We start from the raw sequence: 23,026 nt of genomic DNA on the forward strand, positions 1-23,026 counted from the left end.
GGGCCCATTATTCTGGCCCCATCCTTCTAAAACAGTTACTTGCTTTCCTGGTGGTGTAAAGGCTTAACAGGTTACTAATACTGCAAAATGGCAATGCATAGAATAGATCTTTTGTAACTTTCAAGTCTTCCTTTCTCTCTTTTGGACAATGTAGGTTACATTCATTATAACTGATCCCCATAAAGTTGTGCTAGCCCAAATTAGTCTGCTATTAGCAGTCTCTGCTATTCACTTTCCCAGTGACTTGATTGGAGGAAAGTTCAACACCTTGCTAACTAAAACAAAGCATTTCTCTGAACAATAGTGTTTTCAGTGGTAGGGCACTCCCCTATCCATTATACAAACATATTCCCCTTTAGCACAGGAGGAAACTGCTGATTTACTCACATCATCAGATACACTTGGCCATAGCCATAGCATACTAAGAAAGTCCCTGCTTTCCAAAGCACCTCAGAAAGTAGTTGTACTCTAGCAAAACTCCAGTATTTCATGAAACTAAGTAAAATCTAACAAAAATTGAAGTACACAGGTGCTTCCCAGAGGGAATCCACCAAAACTCAATTTTCTGTGTACCCACTGAAGCACAAAAAAGTGCACTTGGCATGTTAATTCTTAAACCTTTTAGTACAATGCAACAATGTTACAAATACATACCAATGACCTGTTGTACTTGCTGAAACTGATTTCAAGGGCACTTCTTAAACCATCATTGCTGTCATGCAGCTTTCTATTAGCTGATCTAACAACAAAACAATAGTTTAACTTGCATGGTAGAGAAAATATTAAAAAGTATATAACTTTTCCCAAAGAAAAACTGAAAAAGAAACATATCAAAATACCCTACGGAAGCCTGTTCTGAGAGGAGAAAAAGACATTCTAGGAATGGCTGCAAAAAAGCAGCTACCGGGTAACAAACTGCGAAAGCCGTTTCTGAAACACAAAGTGATTACTACTCCTTGAGTATTGCTGAGATGACTCTAAAGGACAGATGTAACTCAGTTGCTTGAAATAAATAATATTTAGGATAAATAAATTACTTAAAGATACAAAAAAGTCCTATTCATTGTCATCCTGCTTGAAAGCAAAAATCTGTGCGTCTCTTCTACTGCACACACTTAGCTCCCAGATAACATTAAGAGAGGAAGTTACGGTAGAAGCAAAGTCAATTAAAAAGGCAAGTTATAATTTTTATAATAGTACAGATGGACTCAAATGTAATTCAGCTTATCATAAAGAAATTCATTGAGATTTCAAAAGAAGAAAAAACAATGACAGGGTGGTGGCTCAGTAACACAGTAGAGTTAGTAGCACAGTACCTTCTATGACCATTAAGCTTTAGAACTTCTATGACAATTGAAGCTATTTCAATATTTTTACTTTGTACTTTTTCCCAAATCTCATCCCAGTCTTTTGTACACAAAAGCATATACCTCAAATATGTTAAAACAAAGTTTGTTAATAAAAACGTGAATTACTATGAACTTACTGAAGTATTTCAATTTGTCTTTCCAGATTATCTCTGTCTTCAGTATACTCTCTGATCATTTCTAGGTCTCTGCAAAAATAAAAATCCAAGATGTTATACTTTACAGGATACCTTTTTTTTTTTTTTTATCATATTGCTTTTGGCAGAGGACAAAACTCAATAGTCAACATTTCCATGAAGTGAAAAATATACAGTGGGGAAAAGATAACATTTCCAAATATTCTGAATATAGTTTCTCTATGTCTATATTTCTGCTAAAGTATATTGGAAGGAGTTTTATGTAAAGTATGCTGACTTCATTGATCACTGCCACTATGTCTCAACAAAGATGATACATGAAAAATAGAAGAGCTACAAAATAACCATATTGACTGCCTCCTTTCCCCTTGAAGTATCATTGTGTTAGGTGAAGATAATCACATATGTAAACTGTCATTTACTGTACTTCAAACTAATATCTAGAAGGAACTTTCATTCACTTTGGAAAAACGATATGGGAGGCTTCCAAAACTATTCTCTCTAATATTCATCCAGATATTCATCTGAATGCAAGTCATGGAGGTAAAAACTACCTGATGCTGTAACTTGCTCCTAACTAAAGTCCCAGTAAAATCGATATGCTTCCTTTCAAGACAATGAGAGTTCCCATCATATCCAGAACCTGCTCTTTCAGAAACCTGACAAAAGAAGTGAACAGTAATCTTTGCATGGTGTCAAGTCTGTACCTGTCTTTTATGGTAAATGTAGAAAACAGCAGTTACCAACTGCACACATAATAACTACATTAGACAACAGATTTTTTTCCCCTGATGAAAAATATTAACATGCAAAAGTACCTTACCTCTCAGTGTTCAAAGTCTGATCTGCATATTCGCTTTTCAAGCTATCTAATTCACTCTGTAGAAAAGCTATATTTGTCTGTGCTTCTAAAAGATCTTTCTTAAGTTTCTGATTTTCCTTAAAGAAAAGGAAGATATTAGCTGTTACCTGTCACAGTCATTTGCATAAAATGATGATATATTATAATGGTAAAATAGAAGCCATCAAAACTCAACAAAAATGAAACACTACAAAATTTGAGCATAAAGGGCAAAAGGAAATGAAAGAACTGTAATTCAACAGTCAGTAAATCAGTATGCAAGAAACACTGAATTTTTATTTTTCCATTTCAGTTACACAAAAAGGGGATTATATCACCTCAAGCCACTTCTAAATGTTATACCTAGAACGTGTATGCATTTATACAGAAGAGGTTTTTTTCCCAAGTTAAAGAGCCTCATCCACTTATCAATAATTTTTAAAGTGCATTTTGCAGCTTACCTGTACTAAATGTAAAAAAATTACATAAAGTATCTGTATTGCAGAGGCTAAAACTGAGGCTGAATTACTATATTAATGATAATCATCTCTTACCAGCAACATATCATGCATCCTTTTTTTCAATTCAACCACATCTTCCCTCTGATTTACATTTTTTGTTTGCTCCTCCAGCTACAAGGGAAAAAATAATCCAGCTAATTTATCTATTGATTGATCTGATTCAAAGCACATCAAAAGTAACGGAAGTCATATTAAATAACCCTCAACATGTTTTATGGCTATTTGAGTTTCTAAAATTCGGAGTTCTCCCATTTGTGTGAGCAGGCAGCATTACTCCAAAAATCACTAGGCTTTCTAGGCAATTTTTTAAATTAATCCTTTAGAGGTGTTTAATGAGTATTTAGCATGCTGTAGGTGTTGAATATGCTTAACTAGTGATACATAAAAGAGCTATTGTGAAGATACAAGCAGATGTATCTCCACTAACATTAAAAAAACAGATACTACTTCATACGTGTCATATTTGTAATATGAGCTCTCATGATTCTTGTGAAAAATTTCCATTTCCACCAATGCTCTTCAAAGTGCAATTCAGTATTAAGAAACAAAACTATATCATTGGTCACTTTTATTCTGATAAACTGATAGCAAAAACTAATGTTAAAATTAAACCCAAATTACAAGATAACCCAAAACAATATTCGTATCTGAGGTTTCAGTTTACCTTACACTTAGGTATTAAATGAAAAGATGAAGTTGGAATTAGGTTCTAATTCCACTAGTTAGTTAGTACTAATTCCACTAGTAATTTCAATTGGAAATTACAGCTTAAAGCCACCTCCATTGTTAATATTTGAGAGAAATGCATCAGCTGCTAAAAGGAGTAATATTACTCTAAAGTACTTTGGGTTGTCAGTTTCATTTAAATTACAAACACTTAAAGACAATATATATAAAAGTATTTCTAACATATCAAACACAAGACTAGGTGACTGCAGTGATAAGAACTTGACAGACCTAGAAAATTATTCAGCAACAGAACTGGGCTAGCAATTGGGTCCTTTTCTAACTATTTCAGTAAATTACACAGTATCAATATAATAGTGCAGAATGACAACACAATCTAAAAAAAAATATTTTTAGTTGCTACTTAGTAATAGACATTAAATTAAAAAGATACAATTACAATTATCCACCTTAGAGATGCCTAGTCAGCATCTTTTAAAACACTTCAAAAACTCTCACCATGACTTCAACTCACCTTTTTAAGTTTTTTTATCGTCACTTGAAGATCCCCAACTTCAGTATCATACTGGCGCTTCAGCTCATTTAGTGCCTCTTCAGCTTTCCGCTTCTCCTGCAATGTTTTTCATCTCATTAAAAGCTGAGACAGGTTTCAAATGTTTATTAAAAAATGTATTCATCAGTTTGGAAACTACACACTTTCCTCTTAGATCAATGTAAGTCATTTTTATTTCCACTATATCAAGCTGCCTCTTCCCTGAAATCCAGAGATTCCAATTCTGTAACTGTGAGGTCCACTTATAAAATGTTCATAGAAAGAGAATGGGAAAGTGGAATCAGAGATACGGGTCAATGCAGTGTGTTGTACTCATGTTATAGTCTGCTGTGCTTAAAATTCTTTTATCTTAAAGAAAAAGAGAAGTGTAAAATTTTATTCATACAGTGTGTATAGCATATATAGATGTAAATATACACACACATGCACACAAGTCAGGGCATTACATCCTTTTTTTAAACTAGCCTTCTATGGCTTGTGATACAGTGTGCTAGTAATAACACTGCAGTACCACTATCAGTTACTTATATATTTCTAGTTTTCTTTTAAATGTGACAACATCTTTAGTTGCTTATGGTACTTTACCTGAATATCAAACCAAGTACACTATTCTGAGTTTTAATTTAATCAAAACAAAGAACCTTTGAAAGTAGGATACATCAAACACAATGAAATGAAGGATGTGTTCCACATGCTACAGATGAGTATGCGTTTAATTCAGTCCAGTCACCCCAGGGTCTTCAGTGCAGTTTCACAACACAAGAAACTAGAATCCAGGAGTGACAGGTGGTGTCAATGACACAGGTTGAGTTTTCACACAGGAAAGACAGACATAGACTTTCTCAGAATGTAGTGTTTTCCTGTTGGTGATGGCTTATATCCATGTGTTAAAACAATAATTTAAAGTAATCACCTTAAACTGGATTCTCACACTGTTGGCACCTAGATAGGGCTCTTAAGTATTGTTTGGTAACTATTTGCTTCCCTTGAAGAAACAAAAAGCAGGACAGGCTCAGCCTGCAGACCATGGATGCAGAGGCAGGTGTCAGGGTGGTAAGAGTGAGATCACTCTGACAAACAATAGCCTTGAGTACAGGCATTAAGATTAACAGCTTAGTACAATCCCACAAAGTAAATATCTTACATTTACTCTCAGGGCGTTTTAGTAGGTGGAGTATGTGGAGCTTTGAGGTAAAGGAAACATTTCAGAGTGAAAATGAAAGAGTGCTGTGAAAAACAAGTTACAGCCCATCTTTCTTATCTATAGCTAAGTGTAGCTAGTGAAATCATAATCCATGCAACCTGGTGACAATTTGAGGACTTTTTAGAATGAGAAAAATAGACATGCATAGTACTTAGCAGACGTGTTTTTTACATAATGCCAGTACATAGTTGTGGCTGTTCTCAGAGTGAGTGCTTACACATACCTGTACTTTAAAAGAGTCTTCAGGGCTCTTTTCAATGATTTACCACTTTTTGCATAACAGAATTTTCCAGACCAAATGTATTTGTTTTCTAAAGATACACACTTAGTCTCTCTAGAAATGAAAAGCTTATCTCTACTGAGAGCTGCATTGTTATTAGTTAAACATACTGTCACAGGCTCTTTTTGCTGGGGTGATATCTCTAATATTTTTATGTCATTATATTTTGTTTCTAAGGAAACAACTGACTTCTACAGTTCAGTAGGAGTATTCCCTCTTGTACCAAAAAAGATGGTATTTGAAGCAAATGTATCAGAATACCATTTACCTTCACAGATGTATTACCATGAACTATTTAAAATCAGCAAGTCAGCAGATTGCACTTGCTTTTGATTCTGAAAATGCTTTGGTCAAAGAATCCATACCGAATATATAGACATTCAGCATATTGTGCATCCAACAAAGCAGTTATGATGTCTACACTATACATTTTAATTTATGTGTTTCTTATGTTCACATTAGAACAATTTCACAAACTATTATTCTTATGCACACTGTAAAGTTAGATTTATCTTATGTGAATTTAGTAACAGTTCACAAAGCAGACAACAGGCAGGGTGGTTTTACTGTACTGTGTTCTGCTTAGAACTACAGACAAGTGTGGCTCTAATATATCTTTCAATGGATGAGGGGAAGAGGATTCTTGTACTTTTCCATCACGACAGCAAGATGGTTAAAACAACACATAAAACTTGAGCACACTGAAACACAACTTCCTATCAACTTTGTGAGGTCCAGGCCTCCACACACTGTCACCACAACTGCTCTCTCTTACATCTACAGTTCTTTAAAATATAGTTGCTGGATGAGAATGGGGTAAAGGATAATTACTAATCCAGTTAGATAAATGAACTATGAGACAAATGATCTAAGCATTAAGTTCTACACAAAATAACCTACTACAAGAACTAGATTATATTCTTTTACAGTGAAAGGTCATTTTCTGCAATCTGTTTTCAATACTGGTCTCAGATATAAATTCTTCTAGGCCAGCATGTTCTCAGAAAGGAGGACCTTTTTTTTTCTTGGTTTATTACATCTGAGCAGACATTTTTCTCTGACAAAACATCTAGAGAATCCATTTTCAGGCCCTGCCTTTGGCAGCTTTGAGTCAGCCTATCAGGATCAAAACCACACCTGGCCATCAACCCTTCTTAAGACCATTGACAGTCTGGCTATTACTAAATTCTGTAAATATAAAATACTCACTTCCTTTTTAACTTTATGCTCTGCAGCCTGTATCCGTTGTTCCATCTCTTCCTCCAGCTCACTGAGCTGAACTGCCGCTTTATCTTGAGCTCTAAAATTTAAAAGTAAATACTCTCTTAGGAATTACCCTCTGGCTTGACAGGAACATTGTGTGAAACACATATGCCAACCTCAGATGAAAACAAAACAGTTTAGCATTGCCTGGACCTTGAAACCAGTGTGGCTGAGAACTAAAATCACAAACCAATGTATCAACACAGGCAAATGAGATTTTAAATAACAGCTGAGAGCTGATAATTAACATGAAATACATTACATTTGCCTTTTGAAAATTAAGCTACATAGATAAAAGGCATCTCTGGTTACCCTGTAAAGAAACTTGAAAATAATAACTATAGCAACTTAGGCATCATCCACACACAAAACCTATGTCCTGTAACAATCTGTCCGTAACAATATGGTATTGCAAATTTAGTTGCAGTAGGTAAATACTACCTCTTGAAGCTGAAGAAGCAGAAATATGGTTTCTAAAATCAAAGTATAATGGACATGTATGCTAACAAGGAATAAGAGACAGAATGCTTCAAGATTAGTACTAAACACAAGACTAGAGTCTGCAAAAATTTGGTCCAGGACTTAGTCCAGATATGAACAGGGAATCATTTGCAAGCTGCTATATATGCTTATGCATATATGTGTGCATATAAACTAACCTTTGAACTCAGTTAATGGAAATACTACATGACGTACTTTGGCATCAACTCCCAGTAGTTTAACCCAACTAAGTATGACAGAGAAAAAAGTAACTGTACAACTGAATTAGAAACACAGCTCACTCCACCTTTTTACCGCAATGGCCAACGTTTCCATCTCTGTGCTTTGAAGTTTGATCTCTCGGATGAAGTTCTTAATGACATGTTCATAGGGCTGGATTAATCTTGGTTCCACTATGTGTATGTTCTGATACAGAACACTGACCTGCTCTTGTCTGAAAAGGAAAGATAGTTTCAACATATTTACTCAGATCTTGGAACAATGTTCTTCTGTTAATAAGTTTAAAAAATGTATTTCAAATGAAGATATTCCCCTTTTTGCCCATTTTTATAATTTAGCAAGTTCAACATTGACTTTGAACATTCAGCATAGTATATTAGAATTCTCCTAAAAGTTGTTTAACCTTCCTGCTTCTCTATTTTAATACAGTTATCTTAGAAAAAACTTCTTAAGTAAAATTTTTGGATGAGTATGTTATTGGTGTAACCCATAATGTATATAAAATTTACTGGTGGCTCTAATGTTAATCATAATCCATTTAGAAGTTTACAACCTTAGAAGGCTGCATAAGAACTGAAAACGGGAATGCCAATTACCTAAGTTAAAACAGCTATTTAAAGGTAGAAGAGAGATGTGCTCATATGTCCTTCAAGATCTGGAAGTTTTCTCAGCTATTGGATTTTAGTATTTACATCTTTTGTATTACTGTGTGGTGGCCAAGTGTGTAGCTGCAGGGGAATACAGCTTCTGGTTTTAAGATTAATTATTCTGGTTCAGGCTGCTGCACTCCTCAATGCCAGTCCTGTTTTACACCACAAAAAAAAATCATTGTTGTAAGAAGTTAATTCTGTAAGTAATTCTCTTGTGAAAGATAACAGATATATCACGTGCAGAAGAAAGAATAAAGTCCCATTTATTGAAAATCCTCCTGAAATTTACACTGTTTCTTAAAAGCTGCTCCAGTGCAGGAATAGTACATTCAGATTTCTATTTGATGTGGACTCCTTTACATAAATTTTATACAGTTTTAATTGCCAAAGCAAAGCATCTTGATAAGATACAAAACCAAAAAATAGGATAAGCACCAAAATATTATTATACAGGTTACAACATAAAAAGCATGTATTTCTGGTCATACCACTAGTAATGCCATGTAATTCCTTGTATTATACATCAGCTAGGTTCCAATATTTGAATTACCCTAAAGGAATACACCGAATTCTGTAAAAACTTAGCAGTCCCAAGCAAAATGAAGGTGATTGCCACGTAGACTATATGCCAGAACACAAACAGGCATTCAAGAATTAAAAACTAAACTGAGGGGAAAAAAAAAAAAAAGAGGAAAATGGAAGATCAGGTCTAGAAAGGTGGAGAAAACAGGCCAGTAATGAGAAAATACAGCGTACGAGTGGCAGAAATGCAACAGAAATGATGCTTTGCTAGTCGAAGCCTAACACTGTACCTAACATCATGAATACATGACCTCTTCTTGTTGTTAAAGGAAAGATTCAACTACAGTTTAATCATCCTCCTCTTTAGACAATTATGTCTCCTATCATCTGTGGAAGCAGCAGTGTTTCACCACAGGCACAATACCAACAATCAGTGCATTTTTTCTGCATTTTTCCCATTTGAAGCAATTCCACATCTTAGATTAACAACACTGCAGCACTCTGCTGCTTCTTTGTGATTTCCCCACAGAAGGACACATGTTGTATCATATGTTGCAATTTATTTTATTACAACAGTACCCTAATTGTTACTATAGCTCAGATCCTCAACATTATAAAATCTGTTTCCAGGTAAAATGCTGACATTCATTTAAATATACAGAAACATTACAACAGGACAAATAAATACATATTTACCAATGTCAGAGACACTTTTGTGTATGTAAATGTTTCTGTCGTGCAAAGGGCTTCCCTTACAAGGGCTAACATTTTAGCTGTGTTCAGTATTTACAGAAGTAAGACTTAAAAGTAGTGCTCTGAATGTCTTCCAATTCATGCTCACTATTTTTCAAAACGTATTTTAAAGAGGTTCACAAATGCAATAATGCACAGATGTTTTTGATCGTCAGATGCCACAAACTATGTATAAATAATCTATCATTGAAGAGCTACTCAAATGTTTGTTTAATCAATAATTAGCATTTTTAAAAGTTATGGACATGTTCCTTAGCAACAACTTTGTGCTAAAACAACACTGACATCACCATCATCAGAAATATTAAAAGTAGAAAAAAAAAAAACCAAATAAAAATAAAACTGTAGACACAAAATCTGCCCTCTTTCACTCCTTACTATTACAACATCCAGAGAAATAAGATTTCTGCGCTGGTTTGCTGCACAACAGTTTTGGCACGGCTGTAATCATAGTGTGCATCACAAAATAGGTCTGAGGCTTGAGTTCATCAAACCTCTACTACATTTCAAGTGTACAGCACATTTGAAGCATTTAAGAGACTGATTTCCAAATACACACAGCTGTACAAACAGTAAGTTCAGTGTCTCAAGGTGTTATCATTTACAGAACTCCTACCATGCTTCCATTAACGTTAGGTAGGCTTGAAGGTGGAGTCTGGTTGTACTTCAAACATTACAAAATGTATCGTCTCCGTAGTCCCTCTATTTGAAATTCCACTTATTTCGGTATTTGGACTGAGAGCTGGTAACGTGTACTGCATTTCATAAATTCTTAGCATTTCAGCAGTTGCCTTTCAGAGCTGCAAATCACCCACTGAAACAGCCAATAAACTACTTCACAATAGTTTCAGATTTTAGACAGAAGCAGGCACTGTGCATATCAAGATTTAGCTGCTTCAAACAGTGTGAAAATATACACAGTCCTTTAAATGCCTCATACGTAAAATAGAAATGGCATTTAGGCACAGTGAGATGGACAAAATTTATCAATATTCCAAGCAGAATATGGGTCAACACATATGATTTTTAGAAATATGAAATACACGCATGAAATCTATATTGTAATTTTTTCCTTCAAATTTCACCAACAATATGCTTAATAATAACTTTGTTATTAGAAAGCAAGCAAACAGTAGGAAAATCCCTTGTCACCTGATGCAAACATAAAGTATTTTTATATAGAGCAAATGAGCAAATAGAGCAAATGTCTTCCTGATTTTCTTCCAAAACATCAACCACTGCATTACAGCTAGATCCTTCAGGATTTACATAACTTTTTTCACAAGACTGTAAGGTTGTGTTGGTACTCAGTCTTCCTCATCACATCTTACACAGGATTAATCAGCTGCTGCCTTTAAATCAAATGAAGCTACATCCATATAACTACACTGTATTTCACATTGTATTACAAATCTCAAGTTCTAAAGCGGTACATGTGCAACGTTCATATCAAAGGCCTTCTGCCATACCTATTATTAACAGAACAGCAAAATTGAAGGTAATGACTTGTGTTGATGAGAGAGAATCGAACAATTTGTCTGGTCTTGGTTTACTACGTTTTGTGCCAGGAGCAAGCAGAAGGCATTCGTAGTTGAACATTGTAATGTATTTCTGTAACTTTCTTTTTTCTTTACAAGAAGGCTACAGACACTCCCTCCTGCAGCTTCTTTTCAAAATGTATGCAAATACCCATACCAGAATTGAAGATGGAAATCAGTATCTCAGTGCTGCTAAGCCTCTGCCATACAGCTAAGCCCACTTTAAGATGCAGTAGTCAGCAGTACAAAGCAGTCATTGTCATCATTTATGCTCCTCTATGATTAAAAAAACCCCTCTTTATATTTACTATTCTTCCTTGGCCCAGTGACCAGTTACTATCCAGATGGATTCAAAACATCTCAGTGACCTAATTTTGTGAAGGCACACTTAGGCCTGAGAAGCATTATAATACCCTTAGAACCACAACTGTGAAAGATCCTGGAAGGGGCCTGAAAGGCTTTTTTAGATGAAAATTGCTACTGAAATTCTCAGTGACTCTTACCTCAGGGCTTCTGTGGGAAGCCTTAATGAAAAACATGACGCAACAACTACTGCAGTAACAAAAAAATAGAGAGATTAAAGTCGTGCAACTAAATTGATAGGACTCTATTTCATCACTTTCATGAACTAGGAAGACTGCTATTTATTTAATCACTCCAAGTATCTATGATGAATTAGTAGCGAGCAGACCATGACAGTATTTCATAGATACACAGAATTTTTGAAGGATGCAGCTATACACACTCTATATCAACATACACTAAGTATTTGATGATTATGAGCAGAACTGTTCTGACTTGTGTCTTTCTGTATTTTCAATTACTCCTCTGTTTTCACATGCCTCGGTAAGTATCAGTGACATCACTCAAGTAGGACAGATAAATTGCCATGAATGTTGCCCAGTTTCTTTCTTTGTCTCCAATTCCCCTTGAATGCATGCTGTTTCCTTCTGCAAATTCATTAGTTATTGATATTTTTTTTTTATCAAAAAGATTCCACAAACTGACTTCAACAAGCCAACTCCTGAAACCTGAATACTTGGTCTCTCCACTGGACAAAAAAAGCAACTAAATTGCTCTTAGTTCATTTTCAGCAACATTAATCAGAAATAATCAGGTTTGTCCTTCAAAACTGGTCTTCCTTGAAAACCTGAAACTACTTTTGAGTGGACTTAGCTGCATCCCTTTCAGTCCACACTAACAAAACTGTAGACATTCACAAAAGGGAGCAGAGCATCTCCTTTATGGTGAAAGGCTGAGGGAGCTGGGGCTCTTTAGTGTGGAGGAGACTGAAGGGTGACCTGATCAATGTTTACAGATACATAAAAAGGGCAGGTGTCAGGAGGATAGAGCCAGGCTGTTCTCCATGATAGGACAAGGGGCAACGGGTATAAACTGGAACATAAGAGATTCCAAAGAAATATAAGGAAAAACTTCTTCCCTGTGAGGGTGACAGAGTACTGGAACAGGCTGTCCAGATGGGTTGTGAAGTCTCCTCCTCTACAGATATTCAAAACCCATCTGGATGAATTCCTGTGTGACCTCCTCTAGGTGGTTTTGCTCTGGCAGGGGAGTTGGACTAGATGATCTTTCAAGGTCCCTTCCAACACTTGTGATTCTCTGATTCCGTGACCTGCACAGAAAGCACATTTTCTGACAGATGACAGGAAATAAATTTTGGATCATCTGGCATTACGGCTACACTACATGCCACATATGCCTTTCTGCTGCTTCTACAAAATAGAGACACAAAACACTAGTACCCCGAAAGTATAATTTTCTGGTCAAGAACTGCCCTGGCTTTAGCTTACTTCACCTCATCTCAAAGGTTCTATTATATAAGCTGTCCATAAAATTAGTCATCAGTGAAGTGTAAAGAGTCAATATTTGCAAAAATTCACATTAGAGTTAACTTAAGAAAGTTACTGTATTCACATCATTTTAGAGAGTTCCTAGGAGACTTACAAGAAAAAAAATGAAACTAGTCTGATGATAACAAAATTTGAAATAGAGTATTTTAAATACCACGGTAGAATACAAGAGGAGAAAAAGTGGTGGGCAGGGGTAAAAACAACACTGAGATTAGAGATATCAGATATTTAGATTATACTAAGTGTCATAATTTAATTTAATCCACTGAGCTACACTGATCCATATCAATCAATGGTATTATTATGATTTGCTGAACGTACAGTGGACATTTGGTTAATGATCTACACTCTGAATGCAGCCCATAGGGAGCTCATGGAATTTATCAAAGAAGAATAATTCTACAGTTGCTCAGTATCTTACATGTGTTCCCTATCTGGTTGCCAGAGAAAATGTTATGACACGTAGGCCCCTTAGTCTGACCTCAGAGACAGTACTTTCAGGATAGTTTTCCAACAAAGATGGACAAAGTGCAATAAGTTAGTGGAAAATTGGAGGAGACTAAAGCTGTGCTGGTGATCTTAGAATACAACCATGCCTCATTCACATGGTAAAGATTCAATGTTTTTTCCATTGCTGTTTTGCATGTGTCTTCCTTTGAAAGGTGAGGGCTGACAAGGTGACCCGCACAATTTCAGAGCACCTCCTATGAGAAGCACTCTGGGAATCACAAAACAAAGTAAAAGCTCACTTAGGCAAGAAACGTGTGTGGGCTGTCAGTCTTAGAGGGGTGAGGGCTGTACAGACAGGTAAGAAAAGTAGACCGAAGCATTCCCTAGCAGGACTGGTTTTGTAGGTCTTTCTGTGTACAGCCATGCCCTGACCTCTGTCTTCACTTCTTTTTTCTTATCCATGTTCTTACTTGCAGATGTAAGGTCCCTGAACACTTTTTCTTTGCTTTCCTCAGCCAGACATCTTTCAAGGAATTAAAAGAATACAGTTTCTGCTCTTGTTGGTACACGTAAAGCAAAGATAATCATCACTACATTTAAACTTGTTTTCATGCTGATAATATGCTCCTGGTTCCTAAGTTTTAGAAAACACTTCTATTGGTCATTTCCCACATAGGTGAACTTGTAAGGTTACTCTCATCACTTGTAGCAGCTCAGTTCTGGTATGAGCATGAAGGAATGAAGTACAAGGTGGTCTGAGCCAGGAGGGTCTGATTCAAGTGGTCAGAGCATGTGAAAGATCAAGCATTATTATGCACCTGACAGTTGCCCTTACAATGGAATCAAATAGTCTATGTGTGCCATCAAGAGACAGAGAAATATCTTTTTCTGAAAAGTAGACACAGGGGATATGCCATCATATTGGATAACAGAAAAGATTGACCAAACCCATTTCAAATTATAAAGGATCTCCTTTTGTCACAGCTGAGTGCCTAACACTATCACCTAGATTAAGTGCCCTGAGGAAGAATAGACAACATGAAACACTAACATAGTGTAAAATTCTAAGTATTTCTCAATCTGAAGAAATGTGGGGTTTCTTTTAATACCACCTTTTTTTTCCCTCTTATCTGCTCTTCCATAAAAATGCTGCACTAAAATAAGACAAGCATATCTGCAGTTCTCAGATGCGAGAGCCTGGCCAAAGGCTGATTCCCAGTGAAATGATTTGTAATGTTTCCACTTCCTAAAGACAAGAGTTGTCATTTGGTGACAGCAGAGCAGAGGTGAAAAGGACTGTGAGACATTCAGAGAAAGATGAAGTTCATGGAAAAGGAGAATGCTCCAAAGGATATGGTTATGACAAAGAATCATGTGACATGAAAATACCAGGAAAATGTATGTTACATTGCTTGAATTATTTGGCCCAGATGCTGTTCTGAATAAAGAGAAAAACTGAAGAGAAGTAAAACCTAAGGTAGTTCAGAAAGTTTTCCAGCTCCAAGAAAGGCATCCATCACATTTGTGGCACAGCACATTTGTCAAATCCCTGTCAGGAGACATATTAAAAGATAAGACATTATTCTTACAGCAGAGATCCATCCCCTCTCCACAAAGGGAGACCCAGCATTTGCTTTTCTCCCCTCTCCGGGGACCACATTTCAACTTCCGAGGAAATCTCTCCAGTGCTGCTATCATAGTGCATAATCTTTTGGAAATAAACACCAATTGCTGACAGGAGTTGATGCTGTGCTCTGTATTGACTTTGGCAAAAATCCATCCTGGCTCATGACAGCAAGAACACAACAGATTCCAGACTTTTTTTGTGAAGCAAAGACCCTCTCCTTTGCTATAGCACATCAGTATATCCCATGAGTATCGCCCATCTACACAGTTTAAGTAGCTCATGTTAAAAATTGAACTGTTTTCTCACTTTTCATGTCATTCCGATTAATTTTCTACACACCTTCAAATGACAGGATTTGGAATGAATTGTTATCATTGTCACATTAGGAGACTTTGGAACCGTATAATGCATAAAATCTCAGTCTTTCAGTGCTGACATTGGTGTCCAACGAACAGTCAGCCTGGCTCACAGTACAAGGCACACAAGTGAAACAGACCCCAAGAATTAAAAGCAATGAGACGAACTATGAGGACTCTTAGAAGCAGAAGAATCTAACTCAGAATAGGGACACAAACTTTCTTCTCCAGATTCATCCACCCATTCTTGCTCAAATTAACGTAGTTCATTTTCCAACCAGAATATCACATTTGCTAAACATCACACAAAAATCGCCTCTCCCATGTGCTTAAAGTCCCACATGTCTATAAGTAACATAAAGGGAACCTTTCAATCGTGCCACTGCAATCCAAACACATCTGAGTTCAGCCACACATTAAGTAAAAATGCAACACCTAGTAACACTGCAAACGGCGAAACCTTTCCAATCTGAGCAGTACACTGGAGCACCCACTGCCTGCAGCACCGATGCTTATGTACCATTGTAAACACTTCTTAGAAGAACAAACTAACAGGCATGCCCAAGTTCTCAATAAAACAGATCTCCTATGGCTCACATAGGTATACTGCAGTCAGCAATTCACTACATCTAAAACAAAGGTATTGCAATCCCTTGTGTTTAGTCTTCATACTTGATTGAACATAACAGCACAGAAGGGTAGCTGCATTTTAAATTAAGTTAATGCAAAAAAAAAAAAAACCAAACAAACCCCACAAACAAAAAAACCAAAACCCAATCCTCTACACAATTCCACTAAAACCTGACTTCACATATTGTCATGGGTTTGCCGCTTTTTGCTTGGTAATATGGGCAGAGGGCTACAATGCTGGTCCCAGTAAGCAGTTCATGAAACATCTCCCGGCTCCACTGGGGATGAATCCACCTCCAGCCTGGCCAGTCCCATCTGGTGTGTCTATCTTCTTAAACATAAAAGGAAAACTGCAGTGGAAGAGGAGGTGAAGGAGTGGTGCAAGATTGAGATGACCATGTGGACCCCACAGTAAGAGAAAGAGGAAAGAAGGCAGAGCAACAGACCAGAGACCCTTCTGCAACCCGTGGTGAGAGTGTAGCTGTGCCCCTGCAATCCATGGAGGGCAAATGGCAGGACCGAGAGCCACCAGCAGCTTCGGGTGAGTGCATCCAGACAGGCAGAAGACTGTGTGAGGAGGCGGCCATGGCGCAGGCCGTGCTGGAGAGCCTGTGGGCTGCAAAGACCCACACAGAAGGTAGAGAGCAGCTGCTGCCCTTGGGATGAACACAAACACACGTCGGTGCAGCCCATGCAGAGCTACCAGCCTGTGAGGGACCCTGCAGTGGAGCAGGGGGGACCAGTGAGAAGCCTGTCTGCCCTGAGGAGAGACAAATGGCAGGAGCCATTGGGAAAGGACTGACTGAAACCCCTGTCCTCCTGAGCCATTCAGGGGTGAAAGAGAAAAAGACACCAGGATCAGAACTCTGAGGCCAGAAAGAAAGGAGGGGCACGGAGAAAGTGGTCTTAAAGGTCTAGTTGTGCTCTTCATCATCATGTCACTTTGTTGTTTTCTATTTATTATGTTTTTGGGGTTTATGATTTTGGTTGGTGGTGGATTAAATTAATTTCTGTTCTCCAAGTTGAGTAGTCTCATCTGTTTGTCTGGGACTGTAAGTGGCAATTGAGCCCTCCTTGTCCTTAGGCTGTTCTTTAGTGGAGTTGGGGGGGAGAGGGATTTTAAGAGGTACCTTCTTTAAACAAAAAAGCTGTCAAAAGCTTCCCCTATATCTGACAGGGCCAGTGCCAGTCAATTCTAAGATGGACTTGCAGTTGATTCAGGCCTGGCCAATTAGTGACTGAGGTAACACCTCTGTGAACAACGTATTTGAGAAGGAGAAGTAGTTGCTGTGCAGGTGCTATACTGCAGCAGCAGTAGAAGGGACTGAGAATGTGAGAACATCTCCACAGACACCAAGGTCAGTGGAGAAAGACAGAGAGAAGGTGATCAGGCACTGGAAGAAAGTCCCCTGTGACCTGTGGCAGCTGTGCCCCTGCAGCCCATGAAGGCCACCAGGGAGCAAAGAGCCACTCGCAGCACGTGCCAGACCCCACATGAGAGCAGGTGGATGCCTGAAGGAGGCTGTCACCGTGAGAAGCTCACACTGGAGCAAGTTCGCAGCAGGACCTGGGAGCCCATGGAGAGAGAGGAGTCCCCATCAGAGCAGGTTTGCTGTCAGGACTTGTGATGCTGTAGGGGATTCATGCTGGAGCAGTCGGTTCTCCTGGCAGTTGACCCACATTGGGGCGGCGTATGAAGGGCTGCACACATGGGAAGAACCCATGTCGGAGGAGTTCATGGAGAACTGTCTCCCGTGGTAGGGACTCCAAGCTATAGCAGTGGGAAGTGTGAGGAGGCCTCCCGCTGAGAAGAAGCAGCAGCTAAGTCCATCTGTAATGAACTGGCCATAAACCCCATCCCTGCACTGCTGGGGAAGGGAAAAGGTAGAGTCCCTGGAAGAGGGAGGGGTGGGGAAACTGTTAAGATTTGTTTTTATTTCTCATTTTCCCTGCTCTGATTGTTCATTAATAAATCAAACTTTTTTCTCCCCAAGTTGAGTCTGTGTTGCCTACAACAGTAATTGCTCAGTGATCTCCCTGTCCTTATCCTGACTCATGAACCTCTTGTTGTATTTCTCTCTCTGCTGTCTAGCTTAGGAGAGGAAGTGACAGAACGATTTGGTGGGCATCTGGCACCCAGCCAGGGCTAAACCTCCACAACACATCATATTGGATCATCGGCCTGGAAAGATTTTCCACTTTTTTACACTAGAGGCACAAATGCCCACTAAGCATTAGTAAAGACCAAGGCAAACGACACTGTGACTCAAAATGACCAGACTACCAAGAAATCTAATTTAATGTAGTCTTAAAAATCTGTTCTTATGGAGGGGGAAGGAGGAAGGTTGAAAGAAACTGTGATGTTTTTCTTCCTGTTTAACTGCAACCAATACAACCACAGATTCAGTACAGACTTAGATGTTTTGACAGAACTGTCCAACCAACACATCAAACTACATAGACACAGGATCCATCTCATAATAAAACTATATTTTTTAAAATTAACTAAATTCAAAATATACTTACTGTAGTATATGTTGATGTTAGTACTTGGAACAAGGTAATACCTGATATCTAATGCCTGCTGCTGCACTGAGGATTGGCTCAGGATGTCAATCGGTTACTGCATTTTACTCCACATTATAAAGGCTTATTTACACCTTTTAAAAACCTCAGTTGCAGAAACTGAGGTTGAAACCTGTGTACTGATAGCAGTAAAAAATTTCCCTTTGATTTCCATGGGCACTCAACCACTTTTAGGAATGACAGAGACTACAGGAGTTCACTGTACTACCTTCTCCTGACTTCAGTCCTGGTTTCCTCTTAGTTCTTCCATCTGCTATGCCTTGTTTCTCTCCCACACACCACAATACCACCAAAGCACATGTGCCAGTGTATTCCTAGTCTGAGGCCAGAAGGCATAGAATTTGAGGGACTAAACCCCAAAATGATTGAGATAAAAACCACACATCATCAAGACAAAAAATAGGGGCAACTAACTCCATTCACCTGCATTTGAGGAGTTTCCCCTTTGTAATTGCTTTTCTCATTGTTTTTCAGCAATGATGCTATAGCAAACATATGGAGAGTAATAAACCACAATGTGAGGACACCAGCTGTTTTACAGTGTTAAAGATGCAGGTGTGTAGCAAGTTAGGTCTATTTTTCAAAGTACTGCCTTTCCCAAAAAAAAAAAAAAAGGAAAAATTGAACTGATAAAAAACTCCTTTTAAAAATAATAATTTAAATAAATATATAAGTAATTTTTTGGAAGCATGGGCTTGTACTTTACAATATTTTGTTATATTCTGTTGCTTAATATCTCCCTGTGCCCAGACTCCTCAAACAATTTCAATATACTCAGTATTGACACAAGGGGTCCTAACGATTTGATCTGGACTACTGACAGGAAAAAGTCCTTAACACATACATTTCAACAAAAAGAAATGTGGCCCACAAATGGAGAAATGATGTGCTGTAACATGGATTTTCTTCTAGCACTTCAGGACAGGAAAGAGAAAGAACTAGAAAACAAAGGGCATACTGTTCTTCAGCTGACATTGGCACACATCTAATAAACACAGCCAACTACAAAGGATCTTTAAAGCTATTCATAAAGCTGAAAATGAATGGGAAGCATTTACATCAAAATACTGCCCACCTGATATGTGTCTTCTAACTACAAAATTTTAGTTCTGTTTGCAACTTTGATGTAAAAGAATCATCACACAAATAACACTATGTCATGATGAATTTAACAAAACTAAAGGACATGTCTGCACAGTTAAGCCAAAGAAAGCTGTTCCCTTTCCCTCCTAGTACGCTGTTAGACGAACAACTGCTGCTGCAAAAAAGTAACCAAGATATTGAGAAGAAATAAATACCAAGAGTAGATAGATGCTTTCACAAGCCACCACTGTTCATGAGTCAGTTCAGACTTTTTCCATCTCCTATCACGTCTGGCTTTAGGTGAAGTTAGGAGTTGCTTCCGCAAACTTTCAGAGTGCCCTTTTTTGTGTTCTTTTAAGTATAAAGCAAGTATGTAGTAAGCAAGGTATCATGAACTAGATAAGAAAGACCTGCATAATGTTACTGATCTGCTTGAAATGGAACCCCAGCAAGACTAACCAATGTTATTTACCCCTCCAGTAGAAAAAGAACAATCAACTCCCAACTGTGCACGAGTAGTAGGTTAAGTAACTGACGGTTTCTCTGAAGAAACTTTTCATCTCACAAGCTGAAGACATTGTTGAAAATGGCTAGAACCAAACTACTGGGGTTGATAAGAATTTAAGGTGCACTATATGGAGACTGATAATGCCAATGATTTGACACGTGTTCCTGTGAAAAAACAAACTGCACATTCAACTTGATTGTTTCTAAAGTTATACAGAAATTAACGGACTTTTTATCAGGTTCTGTGTACCTCACAGGCAGGATCTACTGCAACCCAACAGAGTCTCTCTGGATATATTAATGTGTGGTTTGTTGTTTTTTTTTAAACTGCCCTCTACCTAGCAAACCCTCATACTGCTTGTTATCCAGTTTAAACTACAGCTCTTAAATGAAGCAGAATATCTCTATACTTTTTATGGCCAGCAGTTTTGTATAAATATCGAGCAATGCAGGATTCAGGCAGACTGCTGTGAATCACCAAAGTATATCTTAGGAACGAACCAGTTTGGTACTGACAGACTCGTGGTAGTGAGGTTTAACCCCAGACCATCAGTTGTCTTAATTTCAACAGACAACGAGGACAAAGTCTCTGAATGACTTCAGTGAAGTCCTCAGCCTGAGAATACCTTCCAAACACCGCTAACCTGGAGGCCTTGGTCTGCCTTCACCAGGAAAAGAAAGACAGGAGTGAAAGAAAGATGCTGGGGACTCAGCCGGGGAGAGGACGGGATGGCGGGGGTGGGGGGCGGAGGGCAGGAGCTGGAAACGCCCTCCGTCCCGTGCGAGTCAGCGGCTTGATGTTCCCACGTGGGTCCCTGGCAAGAGCAGAGGGCAGGAAACAAGCGGACGGCAACACGCTGCAAAAACAGACCTGCAAGCACTCAAGTCCGGGAAGCAGATGCGGGGAGGGCTATGTAACACCTTAAGTACAGCGGTCATGCTGAATTCCGGCACGGACGTTCCCCAGCAGAGTATTGCATCAGCACCGGCGAAAGCTGCTGCCAGGAGGGCCGTATCCCCGCGGACACGTATGTCCGTATGCCGCAGGACACGCTCGGCCCCGGCACCCCCGCGGCCGCTGCCCCGCTCCCACTGGGGTGGCCGGGCCCAGGCCTTACCTGGGAATGTACCTCGCCTCGTCCCCGAGCCGCACCTCGAAGTCCCTCCAGGGGTGCTCCAGCCCCGCGGCGCCCCACGCCGCCGCCGCCTCCTCCTCCTCCTCCTCGCCTTCCGTCCCGCTGCCGCCGGGCCGCCGCCGGGTGGCGCCGCGGAAGCCGCAGGCGAACTCGGGGAAAGTGATGGCCCCGTCGCGGTCGCTGTCGAGGCGCTGGAAGATGGCCTCGGCCTCGGCCGGACGCACCCGTAGCTCGGCGCAGAGCGCTGCGAAGTCTTCCCGCTCGATGCGGCCCGAGCCGTTGGCGTCGCAGGCCAGGAAGAGGGCGCGCAGGCGGGACAGATCGTCCCCCGCCCCCTCGGAATCCATCGGCCGGGGTGCGCGGATGCTCTGTCCGCAGCCGGGACAGCACGCGACGAGACGGGACGAGGCGCGAAGCGAATCGGCAGCCCGACCTGTCGGCGCAACTTTGCCGTCGGCAGAGCGGGGCGGGCCAGTCCCCGCTCCGCCCCGGCGCCCCGCGGGAGGCGGGAGGGCGGGCCGCAGGTGTCGCGCAGGGCCGCGGCAGGTGCCCGGCCGTGCCCGGCTGCCCGCGGCGGCCCCGGCAGGGGGCAGGCCGGCCCCGCGCGGCGGCCGCTGCCGGCCGCGTTCCGGGCCGGGGGTGCCGTGCGCGCCGCGCCGTCCTCCCGCCGCTGGCGGCACGGGTGGCTGCTTACGAGCACCGTGGGCAAAAGGCACGTCCCACCACCCGTGCAGCAGACAAACCAGAGTCCTAATGCTACGAGGTCACTGTATGATGTTAGATCACGTTTCTTTTGTGTGGTGTGGTTTGGGTTTGTTGTTTCTTGTGTTTGTTTTTCCGGAGGAATAAAAATTCTCCGGATGTTCATGGAAGATGAGGAACCCAGGATGACCCAAAGCGTCACTACACTAGATTAACTTCTTACTGGACACGGGTAATCTTAGAGTTAGGCACTGCCGGGTGTGCTCTCACTGCTGTCTCATCACCAGTTACTTAGAAATGTACGTTGTTAAAATACCAGTTTGAACTGAATATGCAAGAGCTACATTCAAATCCGTAAACCGAAGGAGTCAGATTGTCAGTGCTCTGTATAGAAGAAATGGTGTATGTCGTTCCTGATGGAAGTTGAGACTTTTTACTTTCTTGAAACCCCTCTCAAAACTCCCATTTCATTGGAAGCAGTTACATTTTAACTGAAATTTTAAAATAAAAATATTACCTCCCTGCAGTTATCCTTGTTTGTGTTATCATACCAAAGCTATGATAAACAGAACACCAACTATCAAAAAAGTGTTTCCTTATTGACCGAAACATAGCCCAAGGTGAAGTACATGATCCAGCAAAGCACAAATACTCCAGCTGACTCCTCATTAGAATAAATCATGTACTGTGGATGGGAATTATGAAGTGTTCTTCTGCCTAAGAGCTGTAGAATGCCCTCAAATTATTTTTTTATTATTCTACAGTTTTGGATTACTGTTTTGCCAAGCTGAGACAAACTCAGACTAAAATCCTGCTGACAATCTATCTCAAGTCACTAAAATGTTTTGTGGAATATTACCTACACTCTAGAGATATATAGCTGTTGAGCAATTTGGATTTTTTTTTTTTAATTTAAGTAATTTTTAAATACCAGACAACTGAAAGACTTTATACATTTTTATCACTACCTCTCCATTACACAACTGTGGAACTATGAGGAGTAGCAAAGCGGTATCACCCTCAAATCCCAAGTCTAGAAAAA

General features: G+C 39.7%; 1 protein-coding gene across 2 annotated transcripts in view; it reads right to left on the reverse strand.

Moving 5' to 3' along the window:
• Nucleotides 1–21,646, reverse strand: part of RASEF (RAS and EF-hand domain containing) — a 34,034-nt gene extending 12,388 nt beyond the window's left edge. For both annotated transcript variants that reach the window (XM_062018500.1, XM_062018499.1), the window contains exons 1-8: nt 21,265–21,646; nt 7,641–7,787; nt 6,800–6,890; nt 4,068–4,163; nt 2,900–2,977; nt 2,328–2,443; nt 1,487–1,555; nt 655–739 (exon numbers count right to left, since the gene is read on the reverse strand). In XM_062018500.1, the coding sequence (XP_061874484.1) occupies nt 655–739; nt 1,487–1,555; nt 2,328–2,443; nt 2,900–2,977; nt 4,068–4,163; nt 6,800–6,890; nt 7,641–7,787; nt 21,265–21,629 (1,047 nt within the window). In that variant the 5' untranslated portion in view covers nt 21,630–21,646. The remainder of the gene's footprint in view (nt 1–654; nt 740–1,486; nt 1,556–2,327; nt 2,444–2,899; nt 2,978–4,067; nt 4,164–6,799; nt 6,891–7,640; nt 7,788–21,264) is intronic.
• Between the last annotated feature and the right edge of the window lie 1,380 nt (nt 21,647–23,026).

The sequence above is a fragment of the Colius striatus genome, chromosome Z (genome assembly GCF_028858725.1).
Source record: "Colius striatus isolate bColStr4 chromosome Z, bColStr4.1.hap1, whole genome shotgun sequence".
Taxonomy (NCBI): domain Eukaryota; kingdom Metazoa; phylum Chordata; class Aves; order Coliiformes; family Coliidae; genus Colius; species Colius striatus.